At 44.8% G+C, this 16,921-nt stretch overlaps 1 protein-coding gene across 3 annotated transcripts in view; it reads right to left on the bottom strand.

The window, feature by feature from the left end:
- Positions 1-2,110: 2,110 nt before the first annotated feature.
- fto (FTO alpha-ketoglutarate dependent dioxygenase) overlaps positions 2,111-16,921 on the bottom strand; it is a 170,338-nt gene continuing 155,527 nt past the window's right edge. For 2 of the 3 annotated variants that reach the window (XR_005203673.1, XR_005203672.1), the window contains exons 9-10: positions 5,765-5,975; positions 2,111-3,541 (exon numbers count right to left, since the gene is read on the bottom strand). Coding sequence is in view for 1 of the 3 variants with exons in the window: in XM_037747127.1 (XP_037603055.1) it covers positions 3,535-3,541; positions 5,835-5,975 (148 nt within the window). In the remaining 2 variants the exon portion in view is untranslated. The remainder of the gene's footprint in view (positions 3,542-5,764; positions 5,976-16,921) is intronic. The other variant, XM_037747127.1, reaches the window with a different exon arrangement.

The raw sequence follows: 16,921 nt of genomic DNA, 5'->3' as shown, positions 1-16,921 counted from the left end.
ACCTGGTTATTTTATCTCTCCCTGCACCTATTGTTGGCCTAATTGAGGGTGGCTCGGCTGGTTGGCTGGCGGCTGACCCCGGTCAGGACAATGCATACCTGTGGCTCTCACCAGCGCTGTGTAATTGTCTCTTCAAGTGGGGCCCTTTTTCCAGTCGGCCCCCGAGGGGAGAGCGCTCCACGCTCATCCATCACTCAGTCACTCAGCCACTACAGGAAGTGGTTAACATGGGCGACCTCTGGGGCGGCGGTCCGCTGTTGGTAGGGGGTGTGGAGTTGAGGTTTTGGAGACACATACAGAACATTAGCCATCACTTCATCACTGGGAGTGACATCACTCAATCAATCAATCCATCAATCAATCTGTCATAGAAGCCGTTTGCTCTGCTAATCCAGCCGCTTCCTTTGAAGTTTAGAGAAAACAGAAACCTGGCAGCTGGACAAAAACAAAACAAGACCAGATGCAAAGGCTTCCTTGTTGAATAGAGCAGATGTAGGCTACGTATGTATTAAACAGACTCTTAAAAGGTTTGTCTTTAATGCCGAAGTCCACAATTCATTCAACAGTGGGTTTTTTTTCAAATTCCGGCAATTATGGCACTTTTTAGACGGACGTTATACTGGCGTCCGGTATGCTGTCAGTCCAAAATGGCGGAAGCGTAGCTTAGCTGCTGGGCGCAGATGTTGCAATGGAACAAACATTTGACTTGGCAATATCCGTTCTTTGGTCTAGAGACATGCTCGCAGCTCTGTGCGGCTGTAGCATACTTTGATACAGCAGTGCTTAGATCCAAATGCTAACATTAGCATGCTAACATACTCACGATAACAATGCTATAGTTGATGCTGCAGGTAGGCCTATAACGTTCAACATATTTAGTTTAGTGTGTTAGTATGCTAACATTTAGCACCCAACACAAAGGGAATGCCATTAGTTTTGCAAGTATTTAGTCAACGTATTTGAGAAATGAAATCATTGACCTTATGATGGTGCTAAATGAAAAGTTAAAGATAGGGTCGGTAATCTCGACAAAATAGCAAGAGTAGCCTACGCTAGATTTAAGATATTATCCAACTGGCAGTTGGCAGTGTTGCCAAACCCAGCCCAGTGTTGGGCTGGGTTTGCCAACACTGCCAACTCTTTTCCAACAACTAGCTCCAAAAGTCCATAAATCTAGCGAGATAGTCGCCAAGTCAGTGACACTGGTTGACAGCTTGTTCCTTCTGGCCTCCCTCCAAAGCCACTCCACCAAAATGATCATTATGAACGTAAACATAACGAACATGGCTATTGTTAGAGCTCACAGCTGTCAAACTAGCAGCTTGTGGAAGATTCCGGTGACTCACAATGAGTGCACGGGCAGAGTGTGCGCAGGCAGGTAACAAATATAACTAAGAATGTTTTTGAAGATGATTACCAACCCTAGCTTTAAGGGATCACCCAGTTATAATAATTCGTCCTGCGGGGGGACATGAATGTGTGTGCCAAATATTATGGCAATCCCTCTTGTGATTGTTGAGACATTTCACTCAAAACCACAATGTGAACCTCATAATTACACAATTAGGATACATCATCCAGAAACCATCGACCAATCCGTATTGTAAATGTTGTTTCTAATATTTATTTGCTTTGGTTTAAATCTCCTTGGAAAACCAAATGTTTCTTGCCCCATGGGAAATTAATCAACTTCATGCAAATATTAGGAATTATTTATAGACCTACTGTGCATGTAAGCACGACTTGACCTTGGTCTGGTGTGGATATATTTGAGCTAATTGTCCTGCCAGAGAGCTGCAGCACTAAATAAGGGATCTTTGTCCACTGATGTCCTCTTTATCTTGAGGGGAGACAGATTCTAGGGAGAGGCTACTTCAGAGCTCAGTAACTCACCTTCACCACAGTGGGAGAGTAATGAGACACATAGCATGGCTCGTCTAGGTTTAAGGTCAGGTCAAAAAATATTAGTAGAAATACAGTCAGGCACCATGTAAACTGAAACACACACACACATGCATGTATGAAGAAATGTTTGCACCTGTCATACATGTGTTATCCATAAAAAGTAATAATGGACAAAAGCACACAGAGAACAGTGTGACGCAGGTCGTTGGATAAAACACTGTTTTTTTTATTTACTGCCATTCCTATTGCTTCAGACAGACAAGCTGTGGCGCAGGGAGCACAGAGTGATTCAAACAAGTCAACGCTACTGCCGATCTACAAACAAATCTCTGACAACAACAAACAAGAGAGGCGCAGCAAAAAGAAGAAGCAAGAAGAACAGCGTTTGGCAACCATTAACATCTTGGAAAAAACCTCAGAAGTAAAAAAAGGAGTGCATTCTGCATTTTTAATAGTAAACAGCGTCTCTACTTCATCATGAACTAGATAGAGAAAAAGGAATCAAACGAGGAGGGCTGCTACACTGCTTTGACGTCGGCCCCCTTTTTTCCAACCCTTCTTAGCTGTTTTGAAAGTGGATTTTGTCAGAAGCGCCGGATCTTTCTCTCGCTCTCTCGGATGGCCCGCAGCATTACAGGGGAACGTGGTGCTCTACACACTTTAAGAGTAATTAAAAGCGATTGAACAGCTGTAATTATGAGAAACGGCGGTTGTGTTCCGGGTCATTCCATCAGTGCTGCCTTTCTTCAGAGCAGAGGCGCAGGGGCCCTGCTGCTAGTCTCTGTTTCTCCATATGCATATCTTCAATAACAAACAACTGGCAGGCTGCCTACAGGCTCACACACACACACACACACACTATCATATTCACACACGCGCGCCTTCATGTAGACGTGTGGGAGAGCGACACAAACACACAGGCCGACGACTGATTACGTGTATATTCACACGGCTAAATGCTCACACACATACATACCTCCATATGGCACAAGCACACTATAAACACTAAACAACACATTCTTCTTGTTCTCCATTGGGTGACATTCATAACTTTCTTATGTTATTCTTTCTTTGGTCACTTCAGGCTCATTTCCATTTCCGAACACAATAAAAGGGGGATTACACTATACACAAGTGAAGAATGCAATACCATGTGAGCAAAGATTAACCATTCTATACTGTATTATAACACTGTGTGACAAATAGAAAGCATATATGTATGTACTGTACTGTGACTACTGAGAATGAGAGTCAATCTATTGATAAAAGCATGTCTGGGTTACATGAGATTAACAGAATACGCTGAAATAATAAATAGTTACACAATGTATGCTAACACTGAAATGCAGGTTCCACTCAGGTTTCGTTAGACCGTTGTGACACTAGTAGCTTGTCGCTAAGCTTTGCGTTGTTGGCATGTTACTGAAGCACTATTCTGGTTCTATTATGGTGGTCTGGGGTGGCTGAGATGCCGGGGTCAGTGGAGCAGGGTTGGGGGTGTAGATGGACCAATCAAAAGGAAATCAATCTTGATGGGATCACAACGAAGGTGTCTTCAGTGGTCTGTTCGCTCAGCTGAAGCGGGGGCCATTCAGAAAAGCTGGTGGGTTTTTTCCCTCTATCCATCCATTACATCCTGTTGGACAAGAAAAAAAATAGGCAGTAGTCAAAATGTATGTATTATGTTATGATTGGCCTCCTGTGAAATGACCCTGACCTTTAAATGTAATTGTGATCTTAATATAGATATAAAAGCTCATTTGAGTTTGTATATTGGCCATTCAAAGATTTGCTATGTGACAACAAGTGGTTGAAATGCCTTAAAGGGTAACTTCGCAATTTTTTAACTAGAGGCCTGTACTACGAAGCAGGATTTGTTAGCGAGGTAACATCAGGATTAACCCGGCATTTTCAGTCCTACGATGGTGGTTCACTTCTTACCGGGGTAGATCGCCATGGTAACTTATGCTGAACACCTAACCTGCTCCGTAGCAGGTTATGTTCCAGATAAGAGATCAACTCGTATAAAAGCACCTCCTACTGACTAATCAAAGCTCAGTGAGCAGATCAAATATGAAGAAGTTACAGTCATAATCCAGGCTAAAAGCAAAAAGGAAGGACAGCTGGCTGTATGCTGTGGGTACTTACCGCTTTGAATCATGTTTTTATATACAGTATATATATTTTTTTACTTGGTCTCAAGTCCGTTTCACACCGCCGTAGTCGGGGATGCAGCTGAAATAAGGCTGAAATAGTCACACACGCTACATTGTTATCAAAGGGCATAATGTAGACTTCTGTAATGTATTCATCCATTCTATTATGAAAGCTATTTATAATATCACTGCCCCATCGAGACGACTGTATCTGATTTTTGAGTATTCCTTTAAATGAATAAATCTGTTAATTTATGCATTCACACATTTTTTTTCTTTTGCCAGCTGTCCTTCCAGCATTCAGCAGCTTCAACTGTGTTACTTTTGATCTGGATTATGTTTAACTTCTTCGTAATTGTCTAATATTACAGTTTGCTCTTCCTTTGTAAAATATTCCGCTCTGCTGACAGTAGACATGTCCAGCTAAGCCAGATAACGAGAAGATACCCTGTGTATGTTGAACTTGCTTCTTAGTACAGGCCTTTGGACCCTATTTTCCCATGTTTTTGTGTCTATTATATTCTATTATGGGGACAACAATTTCTGAAATTGGTCCAGTATTGAGGGATAACGCTTTAACTTGCTGCCGTGAAACGAACGACATTATGGCGACATAACGACAAAAGTTTTTTTTTCCTGCCTTTCTCTTGATCTGGTCTGTTTGTTATTGTGTCCAAGTCCCGCTCAAGGAGAAGTCTCATTGTGAAGTCTGAATATCTGTATACTCTGGCTCAAATAAATATGGGAGGCCGTCGAATTCACAGACCTCATCCACATTGTCGAAATCATCTAAATATACAGCGATGACATTGAAAATATTTTAGATACCACTAAGCTTTCTGTACTGCCCGGCTGGCACTCGCAGTGTTTCCACCATGGATGTATTCCACTATTCCACCGTTGTCTTCCGGCAACACGTCACCTTAACCAGATTTCACAACGAGACTTCTCCTTGAGCGAGACTCTTTCCATAATGTCAGAATAACAGTCATGTCAAAAACCAGCATTTTTAGTGGATGTAAATGATAGCGCCTGCTTGCCCCAATAGCACCACAATTTCAGAAACTGTTGTCGCTATCAGTCAGTTGGACACAAAAACATGGGAAAATAGGGTCCAGGTTGAAGAAGGATACACACTGTACTATGATTGGCCAATAGGGAAGCACACACTGTCTTACTTCACTTAGTGGAATGTATTTGCCACTCCAAATGCCAACACTAATGATTTACTATACATGTACTATTAGAGTCTGTGACAAGACTTGCTGAGCAACTAGGTGGAGTGTGTACTATATGTAAAATATGTGTGACAGCAGGTGTGGGTGTGTTCTGTGCATCTGTACATGATGTCAACAAGGACAGAACAAACTTTTTCAGAGACTTTGAGCAGCTCCCAAAGCTGTAAAAGTGGCTGACAAAGCCATTTGCAATTATTTATTTATCTTTTATATTCCTCTGAGGCCCTAAGTGGCCATTTAGTTTGCTCATATCTGGGCCAGTTTTTCAGCATATGTCACATGGAATACACAACATGCAAAATACTATCCACATTTCTTATTTGACCCTTCATTAACTCTGGAATCACGCATTGGTCTGTAAATAATAACACCATTATCCATGTGTGAATTTATGTGAGAATAAAGACATTATTCAATACTAATAAACTGTCCATTAAAATCATGTGTGAGTAATGAATAAACAACCTGTGACTGGTTGCATGAGTATGTTTATGTACAGAAACAGATTTCCACACTTCAACATCTCCGGGCCCACCTCCAGAGCAGCGACTCCACTCTGTTGATGATGTCGGCCAGATCAAAGGGCAGCGGCATGCCGGGGTCATCCACACCCCAGAAGGGCCGGTCCACCGGGGCCTCCTCGGGGGGTAATGTCTGGGCCAGACTTGAGTGGCACCTGAGGCGACAGGACACAGGAAACAAGAGCACCCATTAACTCCTCCCCTTCCATCAAAACCAACTGGTAGCCACTCGTCAGCATTAGGGCACACGTCTCAGGTCGGTCACTAGACTTTCTACCATTTTTCTTCACCCTTTCTATAACAGCAATAAAAAAAAAATGCAGGATATTCCCTTTAATGCCCAGGAACTAGTGCTAGTTAGCAACAGAGGGATTGTAGATAAATAGAAATCTTTCTTTCTGTATTGACTCATGGGGGCTTTCAAGGGGTCAGTACCAGAAATGTCAAGTTGTTAAGTCAATGATGTGTGTGTGTGTGTGTGTTAACTTGTCCCTAAACACACAGTGGGTAATGTGTGTTTGACCAGGAGGCATTCGGCTTGTGTGTTTCCTCTCCTTTTTATGACTCCTAATAACACTGTGCTCAATTAGAACCTCCAGGATGTGAAGTGTGTCTGTGTGATGTGTGGACAAAGGAGACTGTAATCTCTTCGTTCAAATGCTTCAGATAAAAGTGCCTTTCCCTTACATATTGTTAATGATATTTAAATTATTGATCTTGTACTTCCTTTTTTGTGGCATTTCCGTTTTAAAACCTTCAAGCCTGTGAGCTAAATGGAGCTGAGAGAGTGGGAGAAAGTGATGCATCAGGAAAGTGTTTCCAAACACATAAATGGCAGAAACAGTGACGAGAAACCGTGACATCATGTATCATGATTAATGCCCCATTCGTCTTACACACACACAGCATGGATGCTTTCACGAGAACATCCCTCTCCGTTGTCGCGATCACGCCGGAGCCGTGAGATATCCAGCTTTGCGTGATTTTCCTGTGATTAATAATCTGGGGTTAGTTGTAATTTCTTACAGTGTATGGAACCCCCACAGACCTTCGCCACATCTTTTGTCAGACCAGTGTAAATATTTACTGCGGTGACTTGGTGTTGCTCTCCGCTGTCATTGTAAATCTGCCCTCCCTCTGCCTCTTGACAGATGAGAGTGACCCCTGACCCTGGAGGTGCAAGAGGGAGAGGAGGAGGATGGCATTTGTGTGTTGTGTGTTGTGTGTGTAGTGTGTGTGTGTGTGTGTGTGTGAGTGGTGGCCTAAGATTCCCTTCTAGAGCCACAAGGCCAGTTCTACTCCCCACTCAGTCATTATGCCAGGGTCTGTCCTATCATATCCCTTCATATACACACCCTAAAAAACCTCAAACACACACACACGACCACCACCACCTTGTGGCCGGCGACTAAAGAAGGGGATGGAGAGGACACGGAGAGCTGAAGAGAAGGATATGAGGGCCGGTTATGGATGAGATGAGGGGATGTTAAAGTTGTCAGGGGACAGCCGGGGGCTGCCACAATTTGTGGGTTATATATTTTCACCGGAGCCACTTAATGTTCGACTGGCTCTCGGCCTAAGTGCTGCATTTTGGTGCGGTTAGCCCTTTAAAGAGCCGCTGCATTACGGCGGTGAGGAGCGGCATTAACATCCACTGTTCCAATATATCTTCTGCGCTCCGGATCAGGGCCTGATAATAGCATCTGTTAACATGCACTAAGTACCATTATGTAGCACATCACTTCATAAATAATACGATTAGGCGACCTTGGGGCTTTGCGACGAGCCGTGTGTTTAAATGTTCTCATCATTTATTTAGGGTGCGAATTAAAGGAAGCGCCACTTCAGAGAAGGAGGAGGAGGAGGAGGACATGGCTGGCATACATATCTAGAGTGTGCAAGAAAGAGAGAGAGTGCAAACTGACCTAGACAGCACACACACACACACACACACACACTGTGTGGTTCTGCTGACATCAGCTTGAGGACACCACAGGCCAAGGGAACCCAGGCCTTTGATTTGGTGTGATTAAGTATTCATTCAGTAGAGCTATGAGAGAAAACACTTGCCTCTTTTCTGCCGCCCTGACTCATTCTGAAAGGCTACACACACATCGTAAAAAAAAAAAAAAACACCCTGACCAGCCGCCTTCAACAGAGCTGCTGCATTTATCTGACAAGGGATCTTGCAACATTAGCTTGCAAATAGAAGGCTCCTGGGTTACCAGAGATATAAAAGATATCAAGACTGGACGACTATCAAAGATAATGTAGTGGAGGTAATTCAGCACACACTCTTTTACACAATCTACCACTGTTCACAGAGTAGCGTCCCTTGACTGCTAAAATGGAACCAAACAAAAAGTCAATATCAAGCGAGGGTGCCTTAAGCTCTCCAGGGCTCTTGCTAGAAATTCAGTGTGAGCCACAGCGGTGGCGTACAAACAAGGCTCACCAAAAGACTTTCCCATGGCAGAGCAGCCCACCTTAAAGTTAAGGTCAAAGACAAAGAGGTTTGTAAGGGCGGGGGGGAGGCAGTGAATGTGTTTGTGAGTCCAGGCTGTTCCAATGGATTAACCCCAGACAGATATGGGCCTAACTATCCCATCTGGCGCTCGGTCAAGAGAGATTGGCAACACAATCACTCATTTCAATTTGCCCTGAAACCTTATAGCCTGGCAGGCCCGCGCTCAAATGGTATGCTAATGTGAAAGGTATCTAGGATTCTATCGCCTCTTATTCCACAGAGGCCCTTTCCCTCCGCGCAGCACAGTGCACTTGAACTGCGGCTGGGGCGGCAGCTCCGCGGCCCTCGCTGCAATAAGGGCCGGAGACCCCTTTGCGCTCAAACTAACCACTTTAGCTAAAGTGAGTGTTAATTATGGACAGGCAAAGCAGTCAATAAAAGGTTAATGTAAAAGTCAAAGGATAAATTCCTTTAAGCATTGCATCATTCCACCATCTCCGCGACCAACACACTGCTCGCAGGTCTCCTAATCAATACGTTTTACTGTAATGCGCTCCCCATCGATTTCCGCCCCCTCCCTGCACCGCCCTGCTCCACGGTCCGGGCTCCATCACTTGGTAACAGAAAGAAAAGGGAGAGATGGGGGAAAGAGAGAGAGAGAAAAACGAGTAAATAAAATGATTAACCTCGGTTTCACTTTGTTGTTTCACTCTCTGAAAGGCTTGTTAGAAGAGTGCAGGGTGGTCCAATATCATCATCGCCATCACAACCATCCCGATCATCAGCATCATCAGCCCACTCAATCTCTGGCCGGTGCGTAATTGTGTAGCAGTTCACTCAAGCGGGGCCATACATTAAAAGGCCCTCTGCTCTTAACAGGATGGAAATCCGCCTAATAGACAACATCAGTGCTTCCAACTCTTGCAATTACACTGATAAATGCACAATTGTGTCAGGCCAAGTGAAAAAGAACCCAGAGAACGCAGATAGGAGACAACGCTTATTGCATTATCGCTACAGGAGGTCATTTGTAACCACATGGGACTAGACAGCTCGGGCTGCTTGACTCAGGACATCGTTTTAGGACAAGGGTGGAGTCGCGCCACACTGATGGGAATGCTTTTTGGAAGGAATTTACAGAGGCTCAGATATCTTTTATAAACTTGATGTGGTTCAATCGTTTTATATGAGAGGAGCCATGCAAATGACCTTTCTGTTGGTGCATTATCTTTGAATGTTGTGTATGAAATATCACCATGGCACTTTAAACAATAGTATTGTGACGTTTTGTGTTTAATGGCATTTTATCCAATCTAGTCCGGTAAAAATATCCACTCAATGGACCTCACAAAGTTACCTTTTAAAAATGTGATAGGCTAAACTCAAAGACTAAAACTTTCACTTGATAGATATTTATATTTGTTGCTACGACTACCTATAAACTTTATGTACACTAGGAAATGGATGTAGTCACCATGACGTCACCCATTGGTTTGTGGACTAGCCTACGGTTTTGAAGCCTCGAGTTTGACTTTTTGGCTGTCGCCATCTTGGTTATTTCCAACCAGAAGTGACACGAGAGGGTGGAGCTAAGTACAACTGAACGCTGAATAAAGCCTTTGTAGGCAACCAAAGTGTTATAATGAACTTTCGTGAACTGACAACACACTGTGAAAGAGTTTAAGTTGTAAGACGAAAACACGGACAACTCCCAGATGCTGTGCAAGCGACCTGTCAATCACAAGGTAGCCACACCCTAAAGCATTCCCTGCTTCATGATCTATTTGACTATAAATGGGACCATAGTTTACTAAATGAACATCATGCTGTATTGAAGAAGACTTGAAACTAGAGATTGAGACCATCAACTCATGTTTACAATGTTTGCTGAGGTAATAAATCAAGTGAGAAATAGGGGCATTTTCTCATAGACTTCTATATAATCAAACTTCTTTTTGCAACCAGAGAAGAAAAGAATGCAAGTTTAAGGCACTTCAGCATTGGGCTTCACTTTTCAGACCCGGCGGTTGCCCTCTGGTTTGGTCTGAATGTTTTGTACATTGTTCTTTGCTAATAAAAAAAGAGAGACGATAAAAACATTCATTAGACACGGTTCTTGTTTATGATATAACACATGTAATGAGAATCATCTACAAAATATGTGCCATGCCCTACGCATTAGCTACACTGGCCCAAAAAATAAAAGCCTGTGTTAAAGTGAGATGACACGGAACATCAATCAATCATCCGCGTCAATGTTGAGCTGTATTATACGTCTGTGTTGATCAAGGGAAGCAAAACACATCAGATCACCTGCTTCCTCATGCTCTGCCTGCACTCCATCTGACTCTATAGCAAACCTGTGCAGGTGTGAATTTTTATGATCTTGGCAACCTGAGTGCCCGATAGCTGAGAATGCAATCAAACAAGTCATGAAAAAACAGGCATGTGTCTCATAAATCAGCCTGCCCCTGAAGGTAAGGCATGCTATCACGTTGCAAGGAGAGAGAAGAAAGAAAGAAGTATATTATCCATGTACTGTGCGTTCTGTGTCTGTGCAATGTTGAGTAAGGAATGAGCGATTGAGCACATCTGTCTTTGTATGTCATGCAGTTATATATGGGTGAGCGAGAGGCACACAGATAGCGTTTATCTACATACTTATCTTCCTGCCGTGTTGTGCAAGATATTAGTGATGTCATGCGGAGGGCAATATAACAGGGAGACATTAACAACAAGGCCCAACCTGTGAAGTGTCGAGCTTTGGATCTCAACTCTGCACCACCCAAGACTCCAAGGGTCCTGTGAACTCTCAGGGCTGTCCTCATTAGAGCCTGAACAGAGCCTCAGATCCCCACCCACCGTCCCCAGCTCCCATTATCCCAATCGCTGCCACATTCAGCGTTAAATATAAAGTGGTGCAGAATGTGAGCCAGCCAGCCAGCCAGAAAGCGTGGGCAGGGCCGCGTCTTAACCGTTTCCTCAGGATCAATCAAATGCTATTGTGTCTGCAGACAGCTGCTGACTGTACACTTTGTGAGTATGTGAGGTGGGCAATTGTGGAGAGAGAAACAGAGAGAAGGAGGAGGGGGGGGGGGCGTCATCAAATGCATGACATATGTTCCTTTCATTTTGATTCTCTCTAAGGAGCCTGGGCTAATAAAACTAACATCTGATGCACTCTTTTCCCTTTAATTAATGGCTGTGGAAACCACGCAAAAATGCATTAGCAAGAGGGGAGGGTGTAGGAGGAGAGGCGGTGGGTGCTGCTGCTGCGTGGTGCTTTCAACGCTCTCCCCCACGTGCCCGCCACGGCTCTGCTGCTGCTGGGAACAATGATTCTGCCAGGGAGCGTGGGTACCTTTGGGTGGGCCTGTGAGGTGTCCCTCTCGCCAGCTGCAGTCTAGGCTGCTCATTAAACCACATGAAACAAATAAGGCTCATTATTGGCATCTCCAGCCAGTCGGGGGAACACAAGTCTTTGAGTTTGCTTGCGCTGCACGCGGAGTTAGTCGGAATCTACGGCAGGAACGGAGAGAGGGTGCGTCGTACCTGCACAGCCCCGGCCTGCTTCACGCCCTTGAGTGTTTGATGTGGCCTGGCTGGCTGCCCCGTCTAGAGCAGGGTGAACCAGATGTAACAGAAAAACACACACAAAGCTAGGTAGCCTCCAAATAGCCTTCATAATTGGAGGCAATAAAACACTATTGCAGTCTGGAAGTGCAAAGGGGAGGCAAGCCCCTGAACTGCAGCTACTGCTCTCAAAAACCAGGTGGACGTCCATTAGGTGCTTAACAGCGTAACAAATTACCGAACACCCTGGCCTGCTCCTTCTCCTCCTTCAGGCAACAGGATGGAATGTGGCCCTAATGTCAACACAGGCGCAAAATTTACGAGCAGACAACTATTGTTCAAATGCAATCAGGTTCTAATAAAAAAAGAGGCAGGAAAAGGACAAACAAGATAGGGCCCTCCTGGCCGTTTACTCTTCCGACAAGGGGCGGAGAGACAGATCACCCCCTGAGGCTTTGGATCTGTGTGTGCTAGTGTGTGTGTTTGAGAGAGAGAAAGAGTCAGAGAGAGAGTGAGAGAGCATGTATGAAAGAAAGTTTGTGTGTGTGTGTGTGCTCCAGGCTGACTGGGGAGGAATGAGGGCTGCTGCGGCTTTTGGCCTACTAGCCACCTGCGCCAGGCTACAGGCTAGCTCAACAGAAGCAGCTGGCTTGAAGGAAAGAAAAAAAAAAAACTAAAAACAAACGTTTACTCTGGGCCCTGCCAGTAACACCCCAAAGACAACACTAAGCAGGGACGGACGCCCAGCTCAACAAAACAACCCTCTCCATCACCGCCCCAAATGAGCCACACGTGGCCAAATACCACAGTGAAACATTTTGATATATACAGGCAAAACTAATTAGAGCTGGTTCTAAAGAGACACTGAAGTTTTTTCCTGATGACGCTGTTTATTTATAAAGCCCAGGAGAGAAAATGGAGCAATAAGAGGGCTTGATGGCGAGGGGTAAAGAGGTTACGAGCCTGCGAGTGATTGCTCTCTTTCGCAGCTCGGCGTTCGAAAGGCTGTAAATCTGCTGTTGGGGAATCAGGAAGAGGGTTACTGTGGCGTTGGGAGCACTAACTCTTAGTTTTCCAGGGCAATGGCGCACCGTTGCTGTGAAAACTTGTTCCGAGAGTGTTCTTGTAAAACGATCATTTTTTAACCCTCCGTCGCATGCCCCCCCTCCCTTCCCCTCCCTCCCGGCCAAGCGTCAGAGCCTTGTGGGCATCATCTGAACGGTGCAATAAAGCCGGTGATGGATGAGGCTACACAGCCGAGCTCATTGGACGACACCTGACCCTGGTCACACGATAAGGTCGATCCAACGTGGGCATAATTCCCACCTGTCTTCAGGTGACAATGGCGGGGTCAAGCTGGCCCAGCTAATTATAGTCTATTGTAACTTCAATTGCACTGGTTACAAGTCATCCTCTCCTATAGCTCCGGGGCATGTGGTGTTAAGTTCTGAAGCCTTTGTGTAAAGTGAAACTGTGAGATAGAAGCTTTAAACTGTTGCACAACAGATACTGGGTTTCAGTAACATGTTTTACAAAAGAAGAGAGAGACACTGAATTTTGCTGTTCAATTTAAACAAAGCACGGAAACAAACAACAGGTGTTATTCTCTGAATAAATATGACATAGTTTGTTGTTCAAACTGCATACAAAAAGAAAACTCATTGTTGGCATCACTTGTCATGATGAGATTACATAATAGGCCTCAGCAAGCCACTGATAGTAAACACGCCCTAGTGAAACAGTCATAAATCTTAAACCCCATAAATTTGACAGGTGCAGGCGTAGTTTATAATATGACCATCAACACAGGCAAGACAGTCTTGTAAAAACAAATAGCAAAAAACCCTGAACATCTGATCACATGTTAATCAAGAGAATTTTGTAATTTTATGTGCACGCTTGATAAAAGATAAGGGCACAACTGGAGGAGAGACAGGGTATACTCTTCTGACAGGTCACCAGTCTAATCACTAAAGCTTTTGGTGACCCCTTGACCTTTACTCTAATGCCATCATCAGACAAACGTTTGCACCTTTAGGCAAGAAATATAAAGTCAAAATCAAATGTGCCACGATTGTTGTTTTTGGCAGGACTGGTTTCTTTTTTTAGTTAACCTTCAAATGGACAAACACAGGAGTGGCACACAGCAGAAGATGTTCACATTCCCACATGGGCATCCGCAATAAGTCAACAACCAAAACTACCGCTCTATTTACAGAAGAGAATGATCTCATTCTGAAAATGTCAGGCTGGGTATACAGTAACTTATGAGTCGCACTGTCCCAGATACATTTTTTTTTTTTTTTTTCTTCTTCCAGTAAACAAACAAAAGAAAAAAGTCCCAAACTCGCTGAAGCTTCTCCTCCGAGCCTGAGAGAGGCCTATAGTATTTGTAACGCAGCAATGCGAGCGTGTGTGTGCACTCGAGCGTAAACATCTGCACGCTATGCGTCCATGCCAGAGGAGTGCTTTCCGCCAGGTGTTTGAACTTCTGCATCACCTGGTGCTCCTGCTGCGTGAACATGAGTTTTGTTTCACCCTATTAAGTAAATAGTGTAATTAAAGGGCCTCGGCATTTAAAACGCTGTGAACAGCCAGCAATTTGTTTGGAAGAGCAGCCAGGCTGGGCCCTGAGGGCGCTGCACCAAACAGGATGCAAAGAGCGCACACAGCGAGCCAGGGAACGCAGCATAATGGTGTGTGTGGGTGTGTGTGTGTGTAAGAGTACATATGTACCTGCCTATGAAGATCAGTCTGTTTGTGTAGGTGTGTGTGCAAATCACTCACTTGAAAGTTGTCTTGGGTGTTGAAAGAGTAGCTGTTTGTGGTCTAACTGGTACTTAATAGCGTTCTGTTTGTAGTGACAATATCAGGACTCAGATGTAATAACCGTATTACCGGCATAACAAAACCCTTTGTCTGTAGTTTCACAGGCGTTGCTCACATACCGACGTGAGTCAAAAATGTGTCATAGAAAAAGGTGACACCGACTTAGCTTGTCTGCCACAAAGGACAACAATACGACACCAGCCACAAGCAGAGCTTGGCACAGTATAACAGAGGGATTACAACTGAAGTTGTAACAGAGATCAACTCTTCATTAGTTTCCTCTCTTAATGATTTTTCCACTGCACAAACGTCCCCGCTCTGCACTACCTACCCCGGCGAGGATGCTTCTTATACTAAAGTCTCTGCCGTCGCTGCTGATCCAGGGTCAGCTGTGGGGAGTAAGAGAGGGATAACCTCTTTCTGAGCCCCACAGAAGCCCAGATGGCTGCACGGAAGCGCCGATCCAAAAACTAGCTTACGACTCAATCGCTGTGGCCACATCTCCAAGTCCACAGTTTAACCCCCTCCGATGTCAGCCAAGGTCACAGATGCACACTTGAGAGGCGAAAGAGAGCCAGGAGTGAAGTGCTGCCAGAGTCGGAGGAATTAGATCCGGGCTGAGTGGCCCTCATCTGGCTAAGCCTGGTAAGTAGCAAGACTAACAGGCTGAGGCACGGTGGTTTGGGTTCGCAGACACACACATACACACACACACCCATGCTTGTAAGCCATGCACGCAAACGGACACACACATAAATAAGGAGGCAAACACACACTTGCATAGTCACACACACACACGGAAGGACTCCGAGGGCTACAGATGGTGTGCCCTGGGCCTGGTGACTGGGGCTCTGAATGAGCTAGTTTTAGATCCAGTGTGGAGGCTGTCACGACGCACAGGGCTCAGGGGTTGGGGCGGAAGACAAAGAACAGCGGAAGGAGTGCATGAGGGGGAAGAGAGGAGCGGGCGGGGCCTTCCCCTGCGTGGGGGCTCCTAAGATTTTTAGTACAACATCAACATGTCACTGTCCATCCGTCCCCTTGCCCCTCTTGCCCATGTCCTACCCCCGTGTCTCCCAACAGCAACACGCCTTACAGTACAAGCACACACCCCAAAAAATACACAAACACACTCTGGAAGCCGGCGGCCACTTCAGCCATAATTCCGCCTGACTTCCGCTGTCTGACTGGCAGGAGACAGGGAGGGTGAGGACAACAAGCTGTGAATACGGGAAGAGACAGAAAATCATTGAGAACCTTGCCTTTATGAATCTTTGATGAGAGAGAGTGGGGGTTGGCGGGTGCTTTGCCTCTGGTTAAATCAGAGCATAGCGTGTGTGGTGTGTGTATGACTGCCAACAGAGGTTGAGATAAACAGGGCCTGGACCGGGCCCAGACAACTGCACACCCCGCAGTTGGGAACATTTGTCCCTGCAATTAGTCCCTGTCCTCCCCGTTCATGTTGCAGGTAAGTGGTATTGGTAGCTAGCGAAACAGCCATAGCCACGCGTGCCTAGGAGGCCGGCGAGGGGTGGGATGTTGAGATTTAGCAGGAGGTCTTTGTGTGCACGTCTAAGGCATCCTCCACATTTAATTATGCAGCAGGCAACACCTTGGTTTACCACATATTAATCAATCAATCAATCACTCTACAGCAGGTAGAAAAAATAACATAAACACAAAAAGGTCACATAAGGTTGCATGAATAGACTGTATATAAGAAGTGGACGTAGTCATCGTTACATCACCCATTGGTTTGTGGACTGCCGTTTTGAAGCCTAGAGTTCTTGTTTTTTTGCAACCAGAAGTGACACGAGAGGGTAGAGCCATGTACAACCAAATGCTGAATAAGACATTTTTAGGGGACCAAAATGTTACAACTAACTTTCATGAAGTGAAAACGCACTGAGGAAAGGTTATCATGCTGTACTGAAGAAGACTTGAATCTAGCGATTGAAACCATAAACTCATGTTTTCAATGTTTACTGAAGTAATAAATCAAGTGAGAAGTAGGCTCATTTTCTCATAGACTTCTATGCAATCAAACTTCTTTTTGCAACCAGAGGAGTCGCCCTCTGAATGCCATTTCACAATATTTTCCAATATGCTTCAACTGTACAGGTTTATCATATCCCTGTTGGTTAGTTGGAACTTGTCACTGCTGTTCTTCTTTCATTTGATTCTGTTTATCTGTGTCTGTTTTTAATTACCGCACCCTTGACATATTAATCA

This window comes from Sebastes umbrosus, chromosome 2 (genome assembly GCF_015220745.1).
Source record: "Sebastes umbrosus isolate fSebUmb1 chromosome 2, fSebUmb1.pri, whole genome shotgun sequence".
Classification (NCBI taxonomy): domain Eukaryota; kingdom Metazoa; phylum Chordata; class Actinopteri; order Perciformes; family Sebastidae; genus Sebastes; species Sebastes umbrosus.
This window is presented reverse-complemented; position numbering and strand designations above follow the sequence as displayed.